The sequence below is a fragment of the Clinocottus analis genome, unplaced genomic scaffold (assembly GCF_023055335.1).
Source record: "Clinocottus analis isolate CAN_PGR_092001 unplaced genomic scaffold, fCliAna1.0.p SCAF_16, whole genome shotgun sequence".
Classification (NCBI taxonomy): Eukaryota; Metazoa; Chordata; class Actinopteri; order Perciformes; family Cottidae; genus Clinocottus; species Clinocottus analis.
In genome coordinates this window covers 15,561,514-15,588,028 of record NW_027175887.1, presented here as the reverse complement: position 1 = coordinate 15,588,028, position 26,515 = coordinate 15,561,514, and the positions used below count along the sequence as shown (strand labels likewise).

At 45.1% G+C, this 26,515-nt stretch overlaps 2 protein-coding genes across 2 annotated transcripts in view; both read left to right on the top strand.

Annotated features, from left to right (window-relative positions):
* The window catches only part of myo15aa (myosin XVAa), a 34,312-nt gene extending 33,042 nt beyond the window's left edge, over positions 1-1,270 (top strand). Inside the window, exons 68-70 of the mRNA XM_068578403.1 lie at positions 420-553; positions 814-954; positions 1,169-1,270. Of these exons, the coding sequence (XP_068434504.1) occupies positions 420-553; positions 814-954; positions 1,169-1,270 (377 nt within the window). The remainder of the gene's footprint in view (positions 1-419; positions 554-813; positions 955-1,168) is intronic.
* A 1,699-nt stretch (positions 1,271-2,969) lies between these two features.
* Positions 2,970-26,515, top strand: part of llgl1 (LLGL scribble cell polarity complex component 1) — a 30,201-nt gene continuing 6,655 nt past the window's right edge. Inside the window, exons 1-14 of the mRNA XM_068578812.1 lie at positions 2,970-3,277; positions 5,598-5,695; positions 14,573-14,654; positions 14,748-14,908; positions 15,017-15,163; positions 18,267-18,429; positions 18,703-18,838; positions 18,952-19,006; positions 19,593-19,747; positions 19,863-20,083; positions 21,540-21,607; positions 22,868-23,054; positions 24,208-24,312; positions 25,274-25,566. Coding sequence (XP_068434913.1) covers positions 3,197-3,277; positions 5,598-5,695; positions 14,573-14,654; positions 14,748-14,908; positions 15,017-15,163; positions 18,267-18,429; positions 18,703-18,838; positions 18,952-19,006; positions 19,593-19,747; positions 19,863-20,083; positions 21,540-21,607; positions 22,868-23,054; positions 24,208-24,312; positions 25,274-25,566 — 1,952 coding nt within the window. The 5' untranslated portion in view covers positions 2,970-3,196. The remainder of the gene's footprint in view (positions 3,278-5,597; positions 5,696-14,572; positions 14,655-14,747; positions 14,909-15,016; positions 15,164-18,266; positions 18,430-18,702; positions 18,839-18,951; positions 19,007-19,592; positions 19,748-19,862; positions 20,084-21,539; positions 21,608-22,867; positions 23,055-24,207; positions 24,313-25,273; positions 25,567-26,515) is intronic.

Below are 26,515 nucleotides of genomic sequence, written 5' to 3'. Positions count from 1 at the left end.
AAAAAACATCTGCCAAAAGGCATACGTTGTGTGTTATTAAAGATGAAGTGTGTAGGATTTGGCGGCATCTAGTGGTGAGATTGCAGATTGCAACCAACTGAAACTTCTCCTGTGTGCTAAACTGTAGTAGACACAACTACATGTATGGTCCTATCTTGTTTGCAGTCGAAAGGACTCTTATTTTTAGGTGATTATACACTAATTCCTCTCTTACACACTTCATTTCTGCCAATAGATGCTTCGCAATACGACAGACTGGCTCTTTAACAGAGCATCAAAGTGGATCTTAGAAAGTTACATTGGAAAGCAATGAAGATACTAATTGTTCCAAGCCGCACTTCACTGTCACGCGGCTGCTTTTCTTGATTCTGGGCTCGAATGTGCTCCCGTAGTAAAAGTGACCCGTCCTGTGTTTATAGGTCTGGTCAGTGCCTTCCCCATGTTCGGCTCCTCCTTCTTCTACATCCAGAGCTGCAGCTCTTCCTCCATCCACGCCCCGTGCATCCTGGCTGTAAATCTGAACGGACTGCACTTTCTCAACAAGGATACTCATGTGTGTGTCACAGTTTTCATGTGAAGCTTTACTCATTTAACATCGCCCAGTTTAATTTACGCTAAAAGCAAACTTCTGCACAAACAGAAATATAACAGAATATTGCATTTGGCGCCCCCTGTTGGTCATTGCGTTCGCCGTATTGCGCATAGCTCTCTGTCAGAGTATGGTTGTAGGTGTTGCCTGTTTGTGTGTGTATTCATACATATATTTGTGTTGTGTGTGTGTGTGTGTGTGTGTGTGTGTGTGTGTGAGAATAGGAGGCCATGGTGCGTTTCCCTCTGAAAGAGGTCCAGTCAACTCGCACTCAGAGGCCGACTTCAGGCTCCAGTTATCCGTATGTGGAGATCATGATAGGAGACCTGATCAACCAGCGCATCACACAGCTACAGCTGGAGCAGGTGTGTGTGTGCGTGTGTATGTGTGTGCGTATGTATGTGTGTGTGTTTATGAGTGTGAGTGAGACACAGACAGAGATAGTTGATAAAAGAGAGCTGAAAATATATTATGTATATCCAGTTTTTCTTTGCATATCCCTCATACATGACATGTTGTTTGTGCGCGTGTGTGTCTGTCTGTGTGTGTGTGTGTGTCTGTGTGTGCGTGCAATTTCAGGGCCTGGAGCTGTGCCGAGTCATCGCCATGCACATGGAGAACATGTTGTCAGTCAGAGAAAAGAGACTCACTTTGCCACCAAGTGAAATCACTCTGCTATAACACACACACACACACACACACACACACACACACACACTCACACTTTATGCCTCATAAATTAACTGCATCTACCTCTATTTAGATAAATAGTTTTAGAATATTTTGATATGTAAAGATAATGCTTCTGTAATGCTTGCCGATGATGAATCGTTTGATCTTTAAAACGTCAGAGAAGAGTAAAACATTAAAATCATAATTTCCCACAGCCAACATTTAAAATGGCTTGTCTTGTCCAACCAACAATCTAAACCCCTAATACAGTAATTTAGGTAAGAAAAGCACCATATTGTATTCAATAGTCAAAATTTGGACGCCAGAATAATTGTATATAGATAGATAGATAGATAGATAGATAGATAGATAGATAGATGGATAGATGTACCTCACACACTTTTACACACACTCCACTTAATTGTCTATGATGAAATGTAAGAAGTAGAAAGTCAGAAACCCATTTATGTTTTTAGTTTGACATTTTTAGCCAAAACTGTTTAAGATCGTGCCTGCCATGGCTGCTTTATAAAGTTGAGAGGCCTCTTCAGTTACATTGAACCTCCCCACTTTAGCAGAGTTGTGTTAGCATTGATCCTAGAGGCAACACTGAAGTTAAATGCGATCTTGCACTGAACGAGGTGTCTCCACAAAGAAGCTGAAATGTGTGAAACTTGTAACCTTATCTTCCCTTAAACACTAATAGATGCTTGTGGTTTGACATGATACATAATTTGTCATTAGGTTAGAGTTAGAGTAACCTAATCAATTATTTATAAACCCATAAGTTTTTTTTTTTAATGAAAACGAGAAAGGAAATCAAGGGAAAGTCGTGACGAGAAAATATTTAAGGAAGCATATTTTGGCGCACAGTTTAAAGGCCACATCCATGAACTCTTTGCACTAATTAAAATGATTATTTATACGATTTGTATATGTTTTTGTAAATAGCTGTTGTACATAACTAATGCATGTGAATAATGCTGTACATTAAAGTTTGTAGCATAAATTACTCTGGTGTGTGAACTTGGTTCATTTAATTTATTTATTAACTTCCTTTACATAAACATGTCCAACAACAATACGTTAACATATATATATATATATATATATATATATATATATATATATATATATTTACCTATAACAGATAAAATAAATAAATGACATACAATATAATTTTATTCGACGATACCAACATGTTTTATGTTTATTACTGTGTTAATTTGGTTCTCATGACTACTGTTACATATTTTTTACTTGCTTATGCTTCCAAAGAAATAAAAAACAAGCAGCAGTTAATTAACATCCTGACAAAAATATTGTATTATGGAAATATATTTACATACTTTCAAAAAACAAAAAAGAGTAAAACACATCACAAACAATCTACTGCCTGGTGGTTTAATTTCCTGTAGCGGACTCGCCGTTTCACGCTCTGTATAGGCGGATGTCGGTGAGACGCGCATCCGGTGCGTCCCGCGCTACAAAGCGAGCGCCCCCGCCCCTCTCGCGCCCCACAGCGCGTTGACTGAGTGGGCGTGTCTCAGTAATTGCTCGCAGATCTCTTCGCTCTCATTGGTTAACAGCAACGGGGGTCCGTGTGAACCGGGAAGAGGAGGAGGCGGCGACGCGGAGGGAGGGAGGAGGAAGAGGAGGAGGAGGAGGGGGGGAGAGAGGGAGGGAGAGAGAGAGAGAGAGACTGTGGTCAAACCCACCGCGACCCAAACAGCTCCAGGAGGGAGAGGAGGGAGGAGAGCCGCAGCGTCGCAGCCCCGCTTTCAGCCTGAATGGGCTCGTCGGTTAGCTAAGCTTAGCATCGTCCGACTTGCACCGCGCCGAGAACTCCCGTATTTTTCCTCACCGTCCCGTCCCCCCGCGTCTCTCCCCCCCGTGTCTCTCACCCCACCACCGCCACCACCGCCCGGCTCCAAGATGATGAAGTTTAGGTTTCGTCGGCAGGGAACCGACCCGCAGAGAGAGAAGATAAAACAGGAGCTCTTCGCCTTCAGCAAGGTAAAGTAACGGGGCGGTGTGGGAGAGAGGAGGGAGGGAAAGAGAGAGAGAGAAGGGAGGAGGGAGGGAGACAGAGAGGGTTTCCTCCCTAAACTATCTGTCTCCAAACCGGACCAGGTTGTTTAACTCGAGTCCTCTGCAGCATTTGGTCTCGGCCGCTCCTCCTGTCTGTGTCTGTGTGCAGCTCGATGTGTTTTAGTGCAAGCTGGACTTGGACGCTTGCAGGGCGCTTTGTTGATGTGTGTGTGCGCGTGTATGCATGTGTTTGTGTGTGCGCGCGCGCTTGTGTGTGTGTTTCAGTCACGGCGTGTTAATTGGCTTTCACCCAAAACGAGGCCCGCGTTTCCAAAGTGGTGCTTTTCACCTTTTGTGTGTGTGTGTGTGTTGAAAACAAACATTCCTGTAATTAACCATCAACTGATTACGTCATCAGTGATGGGCGGGGGTTAGATTATCACGCTTCACAAGATTAATGTGAGTTGTGTTGTGTTGACCCATATTGCGTTCAGATATCGATCAAGATGGCTGTCAGTGTGGTGACAGGTTGGACTCTTGTCTCCCTTTTCATGGATTTTCACATAAAAGCTACAACAACAACACAATAAACAAGACGCTATCTTGATGCTTTGAGCTTGAAGCTCTTTTTTTAGGGTTTGATTTCCTTCAACTCTTGCCTCACATCCACATGGATGTAAACCAGTGTGTGTTTGTGTGTGCACAGTGCTGTCAACATTATCAGACTCCTCCTCAGCCTCACTGGTCAGTCCTGAAATGCATTTTGCAGCCTAAAAGTAGATCGAAGTCCATGGATTGTGTTGACGATTGTGCAAATCAAACATGAGTTGCAGGTGATCTCGTTGCATGACTTGCACACTGCCTGCGGCCTCTACACATGACACATTGGGTTGCAGCCTTGAACTCAAACTTTGTGATGGCAAAGCCACAGTTTTTATCACGCATAGTTGACAGAATAAACCCCACGCAACAGGATTAGTTCAAATAATACAGCAAACATACAGTGCAGCATGACTACTTGGAATATCGGTTCATCTAACATATTAGTTTGCTCTTTTTTCAAATTAAAGTGGAACATGTCCATCACAGTTTCCCTGAGCTCAAAGTGAAACATTGAAATGTGCTTATTTTGTTGGATAATTAGTCTAATCCCTAATAAATATCATGCGTGACAAAGAGAACCAGCACATTTCAGAAGCTGCAACACAGAAATTTGTGGCATTTTCGCCCCAAAATTCACTAAATCTAATTAAATGATTATCAAAATACATTAAAGTGCACTTAAAAAGATGTCGGCGTCCACAAAGTGAAGGCCTCTGACGTCGGTTTTTAAACGGTTTATTCAAGAGTGCATCGTGTCTAAAGTCCATGAGCTGTTTGTTGCACTGTGAAAACACACACACACTTTTAAAAGTGTGACGCCAGCTGCCACAACTATCACAGAGGTGGTCTCTCACTAGGAGTGTTGCTTTGAAGTAACTGTCTTTGTCTCTCTGTGTGTGTGTCATCCGATATTTAAAGAAACATAAGTGTCACTTAGTTCATTATTTAACCTTTTATTTAAATCTGGAGGAATCATTCAGGGCACGTCCACATTTTAAATGAAACACAATTCAGGAAACCACAAGGAAAGTAATGAACAAACAACCAGACGACCGAACGCGCTCACGTTCAAGAGCAGACGGATTCATAATCACGGTTTTTAAGTACAATTGTGTTAAGTTTTAAACGTGTGTCGTAAAATGTTAAACACTAGAAGCAGTTTCCCGAAATTTATAGAGCACCGATTTAACAAGGAAGCGACGTATGGCTGCACGTCGCCTTAAGGGCTTTATAAATAAAAATGCACCAACGTCTTCCTGTGTTTTACCGCATATCTGAGCTGCTGCTGAATGCACAATTTCCACATTTCTTGGACACCCGATTGCAAAAAAAAAAATACCCCCTAGACCTCTTTGTGAAGCAGGTCACGGTTTCTCTCTTTCTTTCTCGATCTGAACGCTTTCCCAGCTGCCTCGTCTCCGCTCGTGGGCAGAAGGGAGAAGCTGTGAATTAATGTTAATCCCATTTAATAAAGTCTGCAGAGCGCTGTAATAAAGTGAGCGTTTTTTAAAGCACTTTCCTCTCACTTTATGGAGAGACGCCTCCCTTTGCGACGCCTAAACAGTCGTTCCGTCAGACATTCATCACTTAAAAAAAACAACAATAAATGAGGGTTTTCATTGTCTTTCTTGTGTAATCTGTTGCTGCGTTGTTCTCTGGTCTGTTTGTCTTTCCCACTGATTCAGTGTGTTTCTCTTCTTAGACTGTGGAGCATGGGTTCCCTCACCAGCCCAGTGCGTTGGCCTTCGACCCCAAACTGGAACTTATGGCCATCGGGACAAAGTCAGGAGCCATCAAAGTGTATCCTTCACTATCGTTGACGCTGGCCGATAACCTGGATTAATGAAAATGACCAACTTCATGAATCTCCCCTCTCTCCTCCACCAAAGACGTGATCAGTCGACTCACATTAACGTGATCGTTGACGACTAATCGACAATTTATTGGTCTTTACCACGAACTTCTTGGAAATATTTAATTAATTCAGCGCGGAAAAAAAAGCATAGAAGAAGAAAGTAATCGTAGTTGACAAAGCGGCGGGAGGCCGAACTAATGAGACGATTTATTTCATGAATAATTCAAACTAAGAAAACTGTAGTTGGACCAGTTTTGCTTGCAATCCAGTCCACAGTCTCCAACTACGCCATTTTAGTGTTTTTATCAAACAATTTGTTTGAATCTACGGGTATTTATCTTTAGTTTAGGGTTTCTACACAAACTGTTGCTCTTGTTTTTTTTGTTTTTGAAGCGCTGCAATGTTTGTGTTACTCTGCAATGCAGCTCCTGTTGGTTTGAGGTTAACAGAAGTCAGTATTTCCTGCAGCTGTCATGCTATTTTCTTTATTTCATGTCTCAGGATGTAGTGTTTTGTGCAGGTTGCAAGACAATAACTATTGTTTTTTTAAACTACTGTCACACACTTTGTGACGCTAATCGAGGTAGAAGTTACGGTCTGTGCTGCTGCTGTCGGGTTTCCTCGTTCTCACGATGCTTCTGAGTGCTTTCGTGATTGTTGAGCAAATACTGATCAGATGCATCTGCAGCAGAGCTGTTTATGTAACGCCGGTTTAGTGGAGCGCTGCACTGCTGTGTGTGCAGTCTGTCCCTGTGGGGAGTTGCACTGTCTGCACCACTTAAGTGAAGAAGAGGCCTTTGTTTCCTTCTACGCTCGCAATATTGGAGGAAAGTTTAGTTGTTTTGCACAATCCTTGTTCCTGGGTTGAAGAGTTGTGGCTGTTCTTTTGTTTCTTGTAATTTGGGGTTGTTTGTATGACGGTGGAGGCACGAGTGATCCGGCAGGTTACAAACAAATCCTCAAAATCAAAGAATAATTGGAGTCAAATGATCCTCCAAACTGTGTGTTTTCTGCTTTTAGTGGTTTAGTTTAATAAGGTTAAAATGTTGTTTTCTTGCTGCTTAAGTTCCTGCTCTACTGTTCTTCATTTTAAAGACAGTAAAATGTTATCCGGTGAGCAGAGCTTTGAAAACGACAACATCATTACACACGCTGTTTTGGAAAGATGCTCTCATCCTCGTGAACGTATCTTTTCGAAATCTTGCGTCCAATAGGGAATCAAACCCCCGACCCTCGGCAGTGGCGGCGCTGGACTCCATCTGTCTTGAAGCGACGGAGAATAAGACAGACGACCGAGCGAAGCCGTGCCGGAGATGAGCGGCGGTTTGGCTCCCGAGATGCATCGCGCGAGAACCGTTGCGTCAGATCTTCCAGCGGCTCGGACGCTCCCCGATTTTTGTCGGCTTTCTTGATCTCGCCCGTCTCTCCGCGGCTGCAACACCGTGACGGTTGTGTAGTCGCATGCCTTGTTGTCGTCCCGTGGAACGCGGAGATATTTTAAAGCGTTAAGGTTGTTTGTTTTGCACGCTCGCCTCTCACATGTTTCATGTTTGACTCGCGTGTTCAAGCTGCAGGAGGGGGAGAGAGAGGGAGAGCGTGTGATTTATGAACACAAGCACGGTGGTGTATGAATCTGTGTGTTCATCACAAATACTGTATGGCTATTTAATCGGTGCACACTTATCTGTGTGTGTGTGTGTGGCTGTGGTTGTGTGCTATGTGCTGATGCATTTGACTGGAGAATCGATTCTTTCAGAGAGAGGGAAAGAGAGAGACTGGTGGTACCAGGCACTTCCACCCCGGAGGGAGGAGGGGAGCGATGGATATAAACAGAGGCAGTGAAGACGAGGGGAATGTTACAGCGACGTAAAGGGGAGGGAGAAGGACGCCTCTACACGGCTCTACCTCCTTCAACTGAGACTCAAAACTCAGTCTAGTCGTCCTGCTTTTTTTTAACAAGGTCCCAGCTGCTGTTGGGATTTCTCACCATGCGTTAAAACCCCCACGGAGAATATCTGGAAAAGTGAACAAAAGAAAAAATATCTTGTTCCACACATTCGTTGCGTCGGACTGTTGAACATTCGGGTGAAACAAAAGTTAAAGAAGTGAAAACCAACTGCATTTAAGCTGCCGTTACACACACCGCAGGTGTTTTAAATGAACCTCAAATGTATCAGGAAAGGTTTTATTTAGCTAATCGGATGACTTCATCGACTGTGCAGCTCCAAGGCTGCACTTTCAACATGTGTAACGCGAGATAAAGAAATGAAAAGGCATGGTGTGTCGTTCTGTTAGCTTAAAGCCAAACACAACGTCCTAAACTTTAAAAGTGAGCAAACCGTTTTCCCCATAGACATCCAGTCTACAGCCCCACACACACACACGACACACACACACACTCGGCTGTGTTATCGCTAGACCAACCGGGGGCCGGTTAAGAGCAGCGAGTGAGGAGTCAGCAGGCGGTCACTGGCCGCATTAAAACGGGCAATAAAAGGTGTTTTTAGAGTCTTGAGTCACTGTTGCCATGAAAAGGTCAGACATTAATGAGCGCCCGGAAATATTTCGCGGTTTTCTCTGCAGCAAGACTGCGAGATTAGCCGCGGACAGACGCAGGCCTGCATACTCACCCACTCACTCACGCACGCACACACACACACGCATCCGAGCTATCGCATGATTCTCTCGCCGCAGATAAGAAGCCAAACCAAGTAGAAAGGTTTAGTTCACGATGGTATACAAACAAAAAAAGGCTGCAAACGGAGACTTTTGGTGTTTTTTCGCTAAAACGATTAATCGACTATGAAAATATCTCCTTCTTGTTCTTCTGCTTGTCTGATCCTCCCGATGACTGCGCTCTGGTTTCAGGGCTGCGGCGGGGTTTTTACAAACTTTCCCTCAATCTTGGCGGCCTTCATTTTTTTTTTTTTTTAAAAGAAAAAGTGTGTTTTTTTGTGTGTGTGTGTGTGTGCACGTTCACATTCCCTGATAATCTCACAGACTCACTGACTCGGGTTTGACCTGGACGGGATTGCCAGCATACCTGCTAGTACTGTAACACACACACACACACACACTTCCAGCGTTACTGCCAGATGTGCGGTTTCATTGTGTGTGTGTGTGTGTGTGTGTGTGTGTGTGTGTGTGTGTGTATATATGTATGTGTGTGTGGGAGGAGACAGAAAAACTGAAGAGAACAGAAGTTAACTTTCTCGACTAAATTGCAAAAAATTTGCTGTGAAACTGCAAAACTTGAGTTTCAACTTCTGTTCTCCATCTTGTCGTTTATTCCTCCTCCTCCGCTCTCTCTCGTCGCTCTCTCTCGTCGCTCTCTCGCTCGTCCTTTCCCGTCTCTCTCTCTCTCGCGGCGTGTTTATAAAGGCAGAGTCATATTACGCCCTGAGAGTCTCTGCTCCCTCGACCACAGACTGGGGCTCAGCGGAGGGTAGGGGGACAATGCGCCGTGGAGATTTTTGTGTGTGTAAGTGTGTATGTTGAGGGAAATTGTGTGTGTGTGTATGTGTGTGTGTGGGGGGGGGCCGCGATCTTGAAGAGTCCGTCTCCTGTCGAAGAATGCATGTTGCGCTGCCCTGGGTTAACCCTCCCTCTCTATGTGTGTGTGTGTCTGTGTGTGTGTGCAGATTGGGTGAGTAAGAGCTTTGTTGCTGAGTCTAGTCTTAATAAAGGAAGCTTTTGAATTGGTTTCCAAGACGACCAGCGCGGTTGCCGGGGATGAGAAGCGCTCGCGGGCTCGAGGGCATTGAAAGTCTGCAGCTCGGCATTCCCGGGCGGCAGAGTTTGTTGGTAGAAATGCATCAAAAGTGGTGTGAAAGAAGTCCAAAAATACTACTTGCTGGAGTACAGTACCTGCTTAACACACACACACACATACACACATGCACACGCACACTAATATAACCGCTGAGTCACACTGAAACTTTGTGACCGTGAAGCCTCGGTATCGACAGAGGACGAGCAAATATTGAAACACACACACAGAGAGAGAGACGGCTTTGATCGATGCGTGTGTGTGAGCTCCAGCTGTCTGTCTGACATCCCGTGGGACACACACACACACACACACACACACACACACACACACACGCTGAGCCGCTTCATCGAATCTCTTGTCAAGTTGCAAATGCTCGAATGGGTTTTGTCTGTAAGATGAACAAACAAACAAAAGCGCACTTTTCTTTTAATTGGAGTTTCTTTGCGTGTCGTCTGTTGCGTCTGTGCCTTAACGCTGCGAGTCATCATCCTCTTCGTCACAGCAACATCGGAGTCGAGAGGGTCGACTGACGGCTGCTCCGGCGTCTCCTGGAGGTCTCTGTGATTTTGTTTATTCGTCCCTCAAAGTCAACACTTTTTTTTGTTGTTTTTTTTGGTAGCCTGTGGTGAAAACAGTAAATTCCCTCACGCAGCCCACGCGGTTCCCTTTCAGCTTTTCTTCCTCAACAGTTTCCATCTTTAAGTATTCGAGGCACATTAATGTGTTTTCCTGCTCAGACGGTGGTTTCTGTGTTGAGACAAACAAAAACATCTCGCGTTGCGTAATCTGCGATCTTTTTTTGTTGTTTGTTTGCCGTTAAAAATAACCAATAAATCAGTATTTCATTGTTTGTTGGGCTTTTAACCCAGTGGAAGATGCAGCCTTTAACATTCCTCCCTCCCTCCTCCTCTTCCTCACCCACACACTGCCTTCTCTCTACTCGCTTTCTTTCTTAAGCAGTGAACCACTTTTTCAGCCACCGCTCTCTGGTTTGCTCTCTTCCTCTCATTCCTCCCATCTTGTCTCTCCATCTCTTCACTACTTCTCTCCGTCTCACTCCTCCTCTGTCCTTTTGTTACTTCCCGTCTCCTCACCCCCACACCTAGAAACTCTTACAGATAAATGGCCACACACACTCTCTCACACACATTCCAGTTGGCAACAGGTGGGGTGGAGGTAAAGTGTGTGTTTGTGTGTGTGTGTGTGTCACCAAGTTGGACGGACTGGAGAGGATGTTGACTGGAGGTGTGGAGACGGATGAGAAAACATTTACCCAGACTGACGCGTCGGTTCCTAGAGGTCTGAGTTATGAAGAGTGACGGAGGAAAAGTGAGCGAGATTAAAGGAGGAGAACGCTGTGTGTGTGTGTGTGTGTGCGCGTGCGTGTGCATGAGTGTGTGCGTGTGTGTGGGAGGGAGGATGCAAATGAGGATTGTTTCTCTAGTGGGTGGGTGGAGTTGTTTGGCTTGTCTTGTTGTCGACTGCCTTATGCCAGACGTCTGACGAGTTTGTGATTGTGTGTGTGTGTGTGTGTGTGTTATGTGTCGAGTTGGAGAAAAAGAGAACATGATGCCTCAAAAAGTTTAGCGCTAAATCCAATTTGACTTTTCTTTTGATTTTTCTTTTTCAACGTTTCTGACTTTTTTCTTCTCCGGCGTTCTAATCCTCGTTCTGCGTGTGGTCAACTCGTACATTCATCCTTGGATCCAGTGATCCGTCCTTCCTTCCTGTCCGTCCCAATCTTCTGTCACGTTTGTGTGTGTGTGTGTGTCTGTGTGTGTGTGTGTGTGTGTGTGTGTGTGTGCGCTGGCTGTTGTCTGTGTGTCCGACATGGAGGACAATGCCCTCTGTTTGTCTGTATTCAGACCGTGAAATCGCTTTATCCTTGCTAACGCTCTCTGTCTGCATCACCGGGCAATTGCACAGTGTGTGTGTTTGAGGTGTGTGTGTGTGTGTGTGTGTGTGAGTTTGAGGTGTGTGTGCTTGAGAAAGAGACAGTGATTATGAGTTACTGTAGGCCCTCCATTGTGTGCAATCGGGCTTCTCTGGTGAGCAACGCAGCAAATCTCTGCATTGTCGGCATCATTGTGTTGAAACCAGTGCGTCACTCAACAGGTTGCTCAGAGATTTAAAAGATTTAAGTTGTTGTCGGATCGTTGTTGCTGAACTTTTTCCCCTGTAGCTTTGTGGGGAACATTTCAACACTATGTCTCTGAGGCGCCTGCAGCTCTGGGAGTGTGTCCTCGCCGCTTGTCTCACACGCTGCAGTTCATTTCTTTTGTTGATGTTTTTTTAATTTACAAATTTCCAAATTGAGTTGAAGAGGCGTTTGAGTGACTATGCATTGGGTCGGTGTTTCCAGCGCTTTACAACAGCACATGACCTTCAGCCTTTTCTTGTTTCTGTGTTTTTTAAACTTTAAACGGGCGACGCCTCTGATGTTCTTGGCAAAGCGTCCTGAGAATTAGCAGCAATTCCCCTTTTCTTCTTTTTTATCCCCTCACTGTTTATGTGATCCGCATATCTCTTCGTATATCTTTATGTGGAATGTTTGGAAGAGGCAATCAGTCCTGGATGTTTATCAGGATACGTTGAGAAAGGAAACTTGCAATTACCTTTTTTTTTTTTTTTTTAAATAAATAGGAGTGTTTCTTTGTTTTTAGTCACGCAACACTTTTATCCAGACTGAAATGACTCGACAACAAGTGACAATGGATTGTGTTGTAATTCAGAGCAGACGTTCAAGTCTCCTCAGAATTAATTCTTTAAAACTTTGGTGACTTTTCTTGTGTCATATGATTACATTTAAATCTGAATCGGAACCATTTATTGCCAAGTCAGTTTGCACAAACAAGGAATTTGTCCTGGCAGAAGGTGCTCAACATTTAATTTAATTCAGAGGAGACAAACAAACAAACAAACACATTGATGACATCATAACCGGGAATCCCTCCACCAGCTGTCCTCTGACATCACCATGACCAGGATGTGTGTGACCAGGATGTGTGTGTGTGTGAGTGACTCATGGGCCACAGTTGAGCTTTCTATATTGTGTTGTTGTCTTTGTTTGCCAGTAAAGAAACTCTGCCCGGTCGTGTGGACTGGAGTTTGAAATGGGAGACAGTATTTTGCCTGGTTGCTGTCAGAGGTGCCGCAGATCAGCCAAGTGTCCCGGCTCTGACTCTTAAATAGCAATTAGTGGTCTCATTTCTTTTCCCAATGCGATGACAGAGTTTCTTTTGCACTCTTTTCTTGCACAGCCAGCTTTCTTTCTTCTTGCGTTCGCGTGAGTCGCTGTATGGATTTGTGATGAATGAGTTGTGGTCGTCAGCTGGAACACACCGACAAACCACCGCCGTCCATCTGTTTTCAGTCCTGCTTTAACTGATTATCTGTAATCACTTACTTTCTGTCAGGTTGCTCCCCTGTGAGCCTCGGGCTTTTATTGTGAAGGCGGAGAATGTGAGGAGTGGATCTGGTCTTTACTGCCTTTTTCTCCAGTTTAAAAGTGGTAATAAAGTTTGTTTTATACAGAGCCGCCATGTTTCATAAATAACTCAACCTGTTCTGCATAATATGATTGGTGTGATGCAACCTTATTCATGCCAAAAACTAAAAAAATACATTAAAAAAAGGTGTGGAAAGGCCTTTGCAACCAATTTAATTTGAGTTTTTCTGTTCCCATTATTCAGTTTTTAGCACCTTTCTTTCTCCGTTTCTTTTGCACACCCCAATCACATTTTCCAGTTTTGTGAATTGTGCTTATTCGCCTCAGTTAGATGAAATAATTGTATGTCTGCCTGTTTAAATACAGGTAAATAAAGCTAGTGAAGGTTCCTCTCACACCTCCAGCTGCCTCAAGTGTTCCTGATTGTAGTAAAAAAAGTGGAGGAAAGAAGAACTGAAGGAGGGAACTTAGCTCTGAGAAAGACGACAGCAGATAAAATGTTGGGATTGAAACTCCGCTCTGGAGAGGGCAAACACATTGTAGTAACCTTTCCTCTGACGATAGCAGTGGGAAGAGAGGGTTAAAGTAATTAGGGAATGAGTAATCCCTCACCGACTCCTTGAGTCTCTCACAGAGGTGGAGAGCGGAGGGGTAAAAGGAGAAGATAAGTAGAGATGACAATAAGTGGATTTGTAAACAATTCCTCCCGCCGGGTGAGTCGGAAAGATGAGCCCCCCCCTTCCTACCCTCCTCTGCCAGTGACTATATTTAACGAGATGGAAATAAAATATATGCACTCATAATATCTTCCATGAAAAAAGATAATGCTGTAAAACGGCGGTAGGAAAAATATAAAAACCAGCTCTCCAGAGAGAACTCGCGCTTATTTTTCTGCATTTTTAAACCACATTCCTACAGGCTTATGTAAGCAGTGTGCTTATGTGTGTCGATATTGTGTGTGTGTGTGTGTGTGTGTGCGCTAATTTGCAGTTTAGGCCATTTAGCGTAGCCGCTTGCTCTGCGTCACAGTTCTTGAGTGTAGCTTTTTATTTTTTTACAGCTCGACTTCAATTACTGGACGAGCAAAAAGACGACTCTTAAGTTTGCTGCTGATTACACACACAGACACACACACACACACTCACAGACACACACACTTTACAGACACACATGCAGAGTGGTGGTTTTCAGCATCTGCGTCATCCGGTGCTGGAAATTGCCGTGAGCTTTGTTACAGGGTTGTAATTTCTTCCCTGACTCTTGCACCTCACCGGCGCGTTTCTTCTGCTTCGGGGCTCAGAATCACCAGTTTAACGTTCCCGGGTCTCCGCCCCTCTACGTCGCTTCAGTTTCCATTTTTAAAAGAAGCCGTTTCCTCCACCATTCACAGCATGTTGCTGGCAGACACACAGGATGTGTTGGAGTATAAATATTGCTCCTGGTTGTGTGAAGTTCTGCATCGACGTGGTTAAACTAAATAATCTGTTGTATAAACTACAATTAAGTCCCGACTGTTTGTTTTGTTCGTGCTGAAGACGATCTTTAAATCATTCAGTGTGAAAGCGTTCTTTGTTGTGAATTTCCTTGACGGGACGCTCGCAGCTACGGGTCTCCTGGCGTGGAGTACACCGGACTACACGCCGACACCACCGCTGTCACTCAAATCCACTTCCTGCCTGGACAGGTGACGCCGCTCATTTATTTTTTTTTATGAATGACTTCCTTTTAACCGAATGACTCCAAAGTGATGACTCGTGTCCATGTTGACCTGCGATAGGGCCGCCTGCTGTCGCTGCTGGACGACAACACCATTCACCTGTGGGAGCTGGTGGCCGGGGCCCCGAGAGAGGTGGGAGGGGCCAAGAGAGAAGGCGTGGTCTGTCTGCAGGAAGTGGACAGCTACATCCTCCCAGGAAGACCCGGCATTGAGAGCTGCAGGTACGATAAATTCAGCTGGTCATCGAAGAACCTTGCAGTTAAATTTCATACCTCCAATATATATCGTGTCAGTCTTCTCACTCTTCTTCCTCCTCCTCTTCTTCTCAGTGCCACTCGGGTGACCGTCCTCCTCTTGTTGAGGTCGAGCGACCTGCTGTGCATCGGTACAGAGGGCGGGGGCGTGTACTTCCTGGAGTTGCCCCGTCTGTCGCTGAAGGACAACCAGACGCTGCTCCAGGATCAGGTCATGCAGAGGTGAGTCGGTCGGCCAATGGATTAAGACGCTTACCGCATTAATAATCATGATAATATTCCATCCATCCTTTTATTTTGCTTCTGTAACGTATAACAAATCGCTTTAAAGCGCTTCACCGTGTGTAGTTTCTCCCGTTCGCTGCGTAAAACTCTCTTCTCGTCTCTTCGTCTCTGTCAGTGTGTCTTTATTTAAACGCTCCAATTTCCTCTTCTCACAGCTCCAGCTGAGCAGGACACACACACACACTCTCACACACACACACACTCAGAAACAAATACCCCTGTTGACCCGGAGCAGCAGCAGCAGGCAGGTCGGGGTCATGTGGTTCAACGACCATGAGAACGGTCCGATCCGCCGGACGTTGTTTGGAGAGCAGAGCGCTCTGGTGAACTTTTGTTATGATCAGAAGTTTTTGGGATGTTTGGGGAAGAAGAACTGAATCGGATGGAAGATGATAATAATAATAATAATAATAATAATAATAATAATAATAATAACATCTTCAGCTGAAGAACTGCTGCATTGCTGCTGCATTAGATATGCATGTGCAGGAAATCTAAGATAGGAATTTGAGCAGATGTTGTTTTTTAAAGGAAAAGGAGGCGACCGGTGAGCGAGAGGAGGATAAAATAGAATACAGTAAATATCAGTAAAGTTATGCTCTAAAACTACTTTTTTGCATCAACAAGAAACTTGCAAAAATGTGTCAAACTTCTTTTAAAAGACCTAAAAACATCTTTTCTTCTTCTTGCTGTCGGTGTTTTAGTTCTTTTGCATGACAACTTTCTATATTTGTGTTTGCGTCCGTGCTCTTCACGCTAGTTATAGTCGGATAAAGGAGATGTTGTGTTTTGTTCATGCATCTCAGGGTTCTTACCGTCATGGAAATGTTATTTCCAGGCCTGGAAAAGTCATTGGGAAACCCAAAAGCTTTGTAAAAGTCATGTAAATGTGTTATATTCATGTGTTTATGACGTTCATTTACGCTGAGTTTGAAATAATTACTAAGCAGGCATACATACAGGCATCTATATAAATGTTTATTCTTTTAATCAAACTATTGTGTCTCATTCATTTGTGTCATTTAAGGCTTACTGTATGCTTTGAATCCTCATTGTTAGTTTAAATAATACATTTTATCACTTTTTACTGTCTACACACAGATTTAACTGCATGTTCGCTCGTGGACATTTGGTTTAAAGTCATGGAAATCCAGGACAGAGTTTTAAACTCTTGATCAATACGAACTAATTGTTCATTCAATGTGTTGAAGATAAAAAATCCAGCTTTAAAACAAGATTTTTCCAGGGCTTTAAATCAGTGGTCGTTGTAAAGCTGTACTTTAGTCGCTGTGTGACTTTCTGACTTAACGGTCGTAAACCTTCACAGAGTCAGTTCATGTCGCGCCACAAAGAGGAACTACCGTGGGATCTTTTTATGCAGATGACGCTTCATAGTTTATCCGGTACACATTGCAGTTTATTCATCTTCTTATGTAATTTTCTTCTCCTTCGCTGCAGCGACATCACAGAGTTCTTCACTCTTTCATTCTGCTGTGTGACGATGCGACTGGCTGCTCAAACCCCTCATTAAACAGGCTTGTTTAGGGAAGTGGGCAGAACTGAGGCCTAACGAGGGTCCTGATGAGGGGTGTGTGTGTGTTTGTGTGTGTGTGTGTGTGTGTCTGTGTGTGTCTGTGCAAAGGAGGGGAGGTTTTAGACAGGGAGGCTTTGTACCGGCTGCCAAAACATGGTGTTCCGGTTGGGGAAGTGCTTCAGCTGTATCTCTCTCTCTCTCTGTGTGTCTGTGTGTGCGCGTACATACACACACACACACACAGAGACAGACACACACACACACACACAGGCTCATCACCGGGACTCTGTAGCAGGATGCTGGATCCCCTAAAAATACTTGTGAACGGAGAGGCGGAGACAATGAAATGCTTTGTCGGGAATGTTTCTGCCTCCGTGCTTCCGGAGAGGATCTTCCTCAGTAAACGCTCCCAAAGCCCGTCAAAAGTGTGTGTGTGCGTGTGTGTCAGAGTGTGTGTGTGTGTGTGTGTTGCAAGCTGGCTGTGTCCTCTGCGATGGTTCTGCCTCATCCGCAGCAGAGAGACCAGAAAGCTGCATTGCCGTCTTTTTTTCTTCCCCGCTTTGTTTGCTTGTCGTTCTCCTCATTAACTCCGTTTTCTCTGCTTCCTCTCTCTTCATCTTCGTCGTCTACTTCTTCTTCATCTTCTTCGATCTCTTCTCCGTCCTTCGCTGAGGGAATCCTCTGACATCTTCAGGGTGTGTCCTGCTCCACATTCCTCTGCCGCCCCAGAGGAATGTCTCGTTCACTAACTCCTGCCTCATGTTGATTTCACTGTCGCTGTTGTTGTTGTCGAAAGAGCAACATGTGGTCGTATCAGAGTTTATGCAGATAGTTTGATCTTTTTTTCTTTTCTTCAGGGTGTTTTTGTGCAAATGAAAAAAATGTCTTTTGCGGTTCATTTCCCAACTGGATTATCAACGAGCACACGCTTCCCTCGCCTCCTCGTCTGTAGAGGATCGATCGTTCATGACATCATTAAAAAAGAGCCGTAGTTGCTGTCACACCTTAATTTTGCATTTTAGTTCAACTCTGCTTCCTGTTCACACTGACGTCTGACAAACGACAGTTATTGCACTCTGATTATCAGCATTATTAGTCTTGTTGGACTGCGATATGATGTTATGAATGTCAGACGGGACTGTAAAAAAAGCCCCTTTGTGGCGTGTTACTGTGGGATCGCTGTCTTGTTGAAGCACAGCAGTTTCAAGGGGAAAATACCCTCGATGATGGGCTTTAAACACTGATAAATTACAGGATGCATATTGAACAGATTTATCAATCAGCAGATGGATTCATTAGTAGTTAAGCTGTTGAAATACATCAAAACTCCCACGTGTGGCGTTTGCTTTCACGCCACGAAACGTTTCTCTGGCGGCGGCGGCCCGGCGGTCCGTTCTTCGTGATCACATGACGCGTGTGCGACGCTTTTAGCCGCATGTTAACAGCTTTTTGTAGTTCACAGCACGTGTGGGGGGTAACGGCTAAATGTATTTGTTTCCCCATCAGCCTGCCGGATGATTACAGATGCGGGAAATCCTTGGGGCCGGTGGAATCTCTCCAGGAACATCCCCGGCAGCCGGGGAAGATCCTGATTGGCTACAGCCGAGGACTGGTGGTCCTGTGGGAGATGAGCACCCGGCACGCCGAGCAGCTCTTCCTGGGCAAGCAGGTACCTGGTGCAGAGCTCAGTGCACATTGGCGTAACTTCTTTACTGACGGCATTACTTATTTTTAAATGACGTGCAACGCTTTTTTTTGTGTGTTCGTGTTGCAGAGCAACAACGGAAATTAAATATACGGTAGATGTCTTGTCTAAATTTGTGTTTTTGTTATAACAAACGTGACGTAACGAGCGGCGCTTTCTCTCAGCGGTCCACCTGGAAGTCGTCTATAAGCTGAGACAATAATGCGTAACAACCTCCCCCTCCTTCCCCTCCTGCAGCAGCTGGAGAGTCTGGTGTGGGAACGCTCTGGAAACATATTTGTCAGTTCTCATAACGATGGAGGCTACTCCGTGTGGGCCGTCACGAACGGCAACACCTACAATCACCAGCCGGTGTCCTCCACCATCCCATACGGTGAGAAATACACACACACACGTGAACTCAAAAGGTTTAAAGAGTTTTTTATCAGTTTCAGTTTGACCAAACTCGTGTTTTTTTTGGCTGATGTGTTTGTTTGTCTGCTGCAGGTCCGTTTCCCTGTAAGGCCATCAGCAAGATCCTGTGGAGAACCTCTCAGACGGGGTGAGTGTGCGACTTGTTTTGTGGCGTATTTTCCCCCAAATAGTCTTATTTTATTTAACTCCGAGACATCTTTTCTTTTAATCATTTGTCTTTTTTAGTTTTTTATGCCCCTATGAATCCAAAATTTGTCGTTTTTTGCTGTAGTTTACTTTTAATGTCACTGAACTATACTGATATGGAAGCCCATTTCCGCCACAATACAAAAAAATATAATTATGACAAAAAAATCATAATTATAACAACAAAAAAAGTCATGACAAAAAAATAAAAATAATTCTGACAACAAAAAAAGTTGAAATTATTTTTTTTTTGTGTAAAAATTATGAAGATTTTTTTGTTCTCATGACTTTTTTTTTTTTTTTTTTTTTGGACGGAAATGGGCTTCCATACATCAAAGTAATTAACAAAAACTTTTTTTATTTTCTAAATAAAATTTTATTTCCCCATATAAGTAAAAAAAGTCCACGTCTACTATTGTTAAAATCTAAAACGACGACGCCGTACTGTATTGGAAACACTATGACATCGTTGTTCTGGGTGGTCGATGACCTCCACGTGACCTTTCGTCCCGGTCGCCTCGCTCCAGCTCCCCGGTGTTGCTGTACAGCGGCGGGATGCCCAGAGCCAGCTACGGCGACCGCCACTGCCTGACCCTCCAGCGCGACAAAGAGCACGTCACTCTGGACTTCACGTCGCGAGTCATCGACTTCTTCACCGTCCACGCCGTCGAGCAGGAGAACGGTCGGTGCCGACGTTAAAGACGCGCATCCGGTGGATTTACCTTCGAGGGTTTTTTTTTTTCCAGTTTGACGCCATCCAGACGTTTCAGCATCTTTTCTCGTTTCTCTCGTGTCAGAGTTCGACGAGCCGTCCGCGGTGGTGGTTCTCCTGGAGGAGGAGCTGGTGGTGATCGACCTCCAGACGCCCGGGTGGCCGTCGCTGCCCACCCCCTACCTGGCTCCCCTCCACTCCTCGGCCATCACCTGCTCCTTCCACGTCTCCAGCGTCCCGCCCAAACTCTGGGAGAGGCTGGTCAGCGCCGGCAGAGCGCAGCAGGGCCGGCAACACGCACACGGGGTGAGAAGCCACGCCGGGAATGTCTTATGTGGCTGTCGGTACTCTTTAGCTATGTTTTAAATACTCCAAATCATGTCATAAAACCATATATGTGAGGAGTTTAACACAAATAAATGGGTCATGTGTTTACTAGATGCAATACATTTAATAATTAAGTTGAAATAGCCATAGTGAAGTCACCTATTGGTGTGTGAAGTGCTGTTTTGAAGCCTTAAGTGCAGCATTTTGGGGTTTTTTTGGACCGGAAGTGAAAGGAGAGGGTGGAGCTAATTGCAACCGGACGCTGAATAAGACATTTTCAAGAATTAAGTGAAAAAACATGCTGCAAAAGAGCTAAAGTTGGAAGGTGAAGTGAGATGTATCCACGCCCTAAAGCATTTGTTGCTCTATTTTTTAATTTTACTCTAAATGGGACCTTAATTTACTAAATGGACATCATGCTGTATTGAAGAAGATTTGAAACTAGAGATTGAGACAAAAATGTATAAATAAAGAGAGAAGTAGAGTCATTTTCTCATGGATGTCTATACAACCAGAGGAGTCGCCCCCTGGTGGTCATTAGAAAGACTGCACGTTGGCTGTTATCTTTTTATACAACATGGACTTTGTCACAGAGACATTGCTTTCTGCATCATCAACAAAAGCATTGCACAGATGTCCGTTTCTTTTCCACGTATTAGAATAAAATCCGTCTCCGTCTCCATGAAGCTGGCGGCGACATCGTTTGGTGGACCGCTGGCACGACGCCACGAGCGACGGGATTATTCTGTAAATTGGTTTATTCATGTCAGTGGGGGGGGGGGGGGGGGGGGGGGTTAATTACAGGAAATCCAAGACGCGTGTAAGCAGCTTAACCTGAGCACACCTTAAACGGAGAGCGGCCAATCGCCACTCATGCTTTAAATGTTGCCATCAATACCAAACGATGGCGCTCACGTTTTTACACACAAACCAGCGCGGCTCAGACTCAAGTTGCGGCGTATGAATTGAGGCTGCTAATGAGTGCAGTGAAGGTATTTGAGGTTTAAAGTGAGGATGTTGAAGCTAAATGGACGGCGCGACTCGTCCAGCGGAGCTCGCGGGCTGGCAGCTGAATGGGAGTGTGGCCACCAGGGTGTTAACTTTAAGAGCAGGTGTGAGCAGTTAGAGGCTTTGCAGAGGCTTTTGTAGCTTAGATCAGCTGTTTGATCAGTGGCAGATTATAGTATCGCACAAACACACACACACACATTCACAGCTGGTACGCTGATAAGTCCTCTCTGTCTGTCTGTGCGATGCTAACGGCACCGTAACACGCCCTCATCCAAATGTGAAGGCCTTCATGTACAGTTTGAGCCGGCGGTATGAAATGGAAAAGGTTTGGTAATATGTTGTTGCTCACATGTGTGACATATTTACACATTTTCAGTGTGTTTTATAGTCCTAACGTTTCTCCAATGTTTGTCTGTTTGTGCAGAAGTGGCCCATTTGTGGAGGGAAGAACCTCGCTCCTCAACCCAGACATCAAGAGCTGCTATTGACAGGGTACACACACAAACACACACTTACACACACACACACATATACATCTAAACAGTCACAGGCTGCGTACCACAGGTGGAGCCTTTTTGCTGCTTTTTCTTTTCTTTTCTGACTCAAACCTCATGGATATGTCCCGGATACAATCATATCGACTTGAAAACGTGTCGGCATTTCGACGGCAACAAGGAAATCCTTTGGCAGCCGGCTTTATGTGGCCAACTGCAGATGTTTGCCAGAGCTAGCGGTTGGCATGGTGGTGGGGGGGCCGCACAATGAGACACAGCTCCAGCATGTAAATGAAGCAAAACAGCTGGATCGGCTGGAATGTGAGGAGTCACCACGGTTTGGCCGAGTGCCCGTGTGTGTGTGTGTCTGTGTATGTCTGTCTGTGTGTGTTGCTCTGGCAGTAAAGTGCCGGCAGGCCGCTGGAGACGACAGCGACTTTTCTGAAGAAAGATTTTCCAACTGGAAGCTCTCGGAGCGGACGAATGAAAAATTTAGAGCGCACTGGAGGAATAAAGGGAAAAAGTCGCCGGGTGCGGCATCTTCTCTCGAGGCGGCGGCGGCGTGCGACACACACTCTCTTCCCTCATAGGGAGCTAATGAATTAAATTGCTGATGCGAAAAGAAAACGCACGACTTGAGCACTGAAATGTCTTTACATCGATTGACTGGATCATCATGAGACTTTGGTCCAAACAATCGTCTTCTTTCCAGGATTTACTGTATTATCTTTGGGCTTTTACTGCCGACTTCTTTGTCCGATATGTTAGTAAACGCAACGGCAGCAGGAAATACACGAGGATCGGTCGTATTACAGGTTGTAAAGACCTTTCAGTACAAATGCAACCGCGTTAAAAAAAACACCAAACTACATCCTCAGAAATGTCGACTCATCGATTCTGTCAAAACAAAAACTGACCACGCAGCACTCACGGTGTCACTCACGGAGCAGTGCAAAGAAAGTAGAAATGGAGAAGCTGTTTAGAGCCGAGCATCGCAGCCTAGACAAACACACATGCATGCATACATACACACATGCATATGTACATGCATGCATACAGAAAAAAATGTATGCATGTGTATATATGCATGTATTATATACATGCATATATATATAGATAGATAGATAGATAGATAGATAGATAGATAGATAGATAGATAGATAGATAGATAGATAGATATGCATGCCTGTATGCATATATGCCCTATGCTGATAAATGTGCAGTTAAGTCTTGATTGTGTGTATGTGTGTGTTCACAGGCACGAGGACGGCACAGTGCGCTTCTGGGACGCATCGGGCGTTGCTCTCACGCCGCTGTACAAACTCGGCACGGCCAACGTCTTCCACACCGACTGCGACCCCAACGACGAGCCTCAGGACCCGAGCGACGACCCCGACATGCAGCAGGAGGAGGAGGAGGAGGAGGAGTGGCCTCCGTTCAGGAAGGTGAGAAGAAGTGGAACGAAGAGAGAGTTGAAGTCTTCCCCGGCCTCTGGCGCTGGCTCTTTTTTTTACAGGCTGCGAGAATCACAACAGTCCTCGAACATCACATCTGTGGCCTAATTCTCTCATCTGATTGTTTTCACGTGTTTGCTTCTCAGACGGGACCCGCCCCGCTGTTCCCGTTATTAAAACTCCACTCTGAGGGAACCGCGGTCGGATTCTGGGTTTAACGGCCTGTTTTCTGCGCAGAAGTACATTTAAATTAACTGATTCGGCGTCAGGAGGAAGAACTCGAAGAGCTTTAAATCACCGAACTCTAAATCAGTTTCAACGTATTCACGATCTACCGTTGTAACTGTTTCTGTTTCGGTACTTCTGACCAAAATGAGCGTGTATTTATACGATTTTAAATGAAGTGAGGAGACATTTTGGTGATTGTTTTGTTTCGGTTCCTTCTGAAGAAAAGGGTTTTAAAAGGTCGCCGTCACCAGAAGACAGTCGTCACGTGTCGTTTTAACGGCAGAAATGGGTTCAAACAAAGCGTGCAAACAGATTTTGAGTGATACATTTAACAGTGACAAGTAGATTTAATTAGTTTTTGGGCTCTTTTCCTTCTATTCACTCCTTCCCCTCCCACCTTTCCTCGTGTATCCTGTGGTAACAGAGCTGCATGTTCAGGAATGTGGCCCTCATATGGGATGAAGAGCCTTTCCCTTTTTTCTCTCTTTCCTCCTGTGTAATGAAAACCAGACCCATCAGCCCACTCTTTTGTGAAAGTGTGTTAGTGTGTGTGTTAGTGACCAACTACTCCTTCTCATGCCGAGATCCACGCGAGAGGGCCTTCTCGTGGAAGTCCTACTGTGCAGAGAGACAGATTAATGCACGTTTTGCTGAGTGTGTGTCGGGGGGGGAAGAGGGATTGTTTGGCGGAGAGGAAAAGAGAGAAGAAGAGAGGACAGGAGGAGAGGAGAGGACGGGGTGCCTGAACTGAATGAGTTTCAAAGATTTAGAACGAGACAAATCTATCGTGAAACGTTTCAGCTAATTCTTTAGAAGTGGAGAGTTGAAAAGAAAACACTATCTACTAGAATGAAACCCTAAATCATGCCTACGTGTGTGTCTGTGTGTGTCTGTGTGTGTGTGTGTTTGTGCATAGGTGGGCTGTTTCGACCCGTACAGCGACGACCCCAGACTCGGCATCCAGAAGATCAGTCTGTGCAAATACAGCAACAAGCTGGTGGTGGCTGGAACCGCCGGGCAGGTAAATGACCCAAACTCCATGCGTTTCTGAAGACAAAGTGAATTGTTTTCTTTTGTTTTGATGTGGTTTTAAAGACACAAAGCACTGTCTCTCAGATAAATGGGCTTTTTTTCATCCATTGTTGGGCAACAACTGTTGCGTTTCAGCCAGAAGCGTCATCATCGTCCTTTTATTTGTGGTTAAAACAACTACAGGGATAATATTTCTCACACGATTTGAACTGTTGATGAGATGCCGAACGACTAATGCAGATTAATACACACTTTGCTAGTTGATAATAAAGACAAAACACTGCACTCTTACTGCGTTCTTTGCTCGCCTACAGTTAATTCGCTAATGACGCGAAAGAAAATAAGGCTGTCTGACTTGAAAGTCTAGTTATTTTCTCTGGATGTTAAATAGCTGCTCAGCTGTGACGGGTAAAGCTGAGCCAAGTGCAAGTACAACTTGAGTGTTTAAGCTCCACACAATACAAAAAAAATACACTTAACATACTGATAGCTTTGCTAGTGAAGCTTTAATCGGTAGTGTGTGTTGAAATGGCTGAGAAAAAGCTCCCAAAAGGCAAGATTTCAGTGGAAACTATGGCCTGGTAGAGGAAATGTTAGGGGATCTGATTACATTGTCATCCGTCCTCTGGAGAATGTGAACGAATATATTAATATTTAAACCAAGTGTATTAATTACACATTTAGAAAATCACATGGAAAGTGCATATTCAGGCTCGGCTGCTGTTAAAATACTGTAAAAAAGCAGCGTTCGCATACATTAATGACAGAGGTCAACTTCCCTCTCAGACTTCTACACAAAAAAAAACCTCACCCATGTTCTATAATTATCACACTAACCTCCGGTTCCTCTCGTGTATTTTTGGACGCAATCAGATAAAAATAGACGCTGACGCTTCCTTGCTCCCTTGCTCCCTCGCTTCCTTGCTCCCTCGCTTCCTCCGTCCCCCCAGGTGATCGTTCTGGGTCTGAGCGACGAGCGCTCGGACCACTCGGTGGACGTGTCGGTGGTGGATCTGCTGCAGGACCGCGAGGGCTTCACCTGGAAGGGCCACGACCGGCTGGAGCCGCGCCTCAAGGCCGCCTCCTTCCCGCCGGGCTTCCAGCCGCAGACGCTGGTGCAGTGCGTGCCGCCGGCCTCCGTCACCGCCGTGGCGCTGCACGCCGAGTGGAACCTGATCTCCTTCGGGACGAGTCACGGGTTCGGCCTGTTCGACTACCACCGACGCAACGCGGTGCTGGCCAGGTGAGGGAGAGACACACACAGACACACACACCCGCAGATCACACACATACACAGATACAGAAACACACACACGCAGACACACAGAGATACAGACACACACACACATGCAGACACCCACACAAACACACAAAGACACAGATACAGACACACGGTACATGACGCATGCGCGCGCACACACACACACACACACACACACACACACACACACACACACACACACACACACTTGATACAAGACTCACACACACTTGGTACATGACACACACACTTGATACAACACACGCACACACTGGGTACATGACATGCGCACACAGACGCACACACACACACTTGATACATGACACACACACACACACTTGATACATGACACACACACACATTTGATGTATGACACACACACACACACACACACACATTTGGTACATGACACACACACACACACACACACATTTGATGCATGACACACACACACACACATTTGGTTCATGACACACACACACACACACACACACACACACACACACATTTGGTTCATGACACACATACACACACATTTGGTTCATGACACACACACACACACATTTGGTTCATGACACACACACACACACATTTGGTTCATGACACACACACACACACACACACACACACATTTGGTTCATGACACACACACACACACACATTTGGTTCATGACACACACACACACACATTTGGTTCATGACACACACACACACACACACACACACATTTGGTTCATGACACACACGCTACAACATTTTATTTGACAGCTCTTTTGGTCGGTGAAATAAACGGTAAGTCGAGCTGACAAAGTCCCCGTATTGCAACCCAGAGCAGCACCCTATCCTTCTGGATGTCTCCCTGTAGGTGCACCCTGCACCCTAATGACTCCCCTACCCTTCTGGATGTCTCCCTGTAGGTGCACCCTGCACC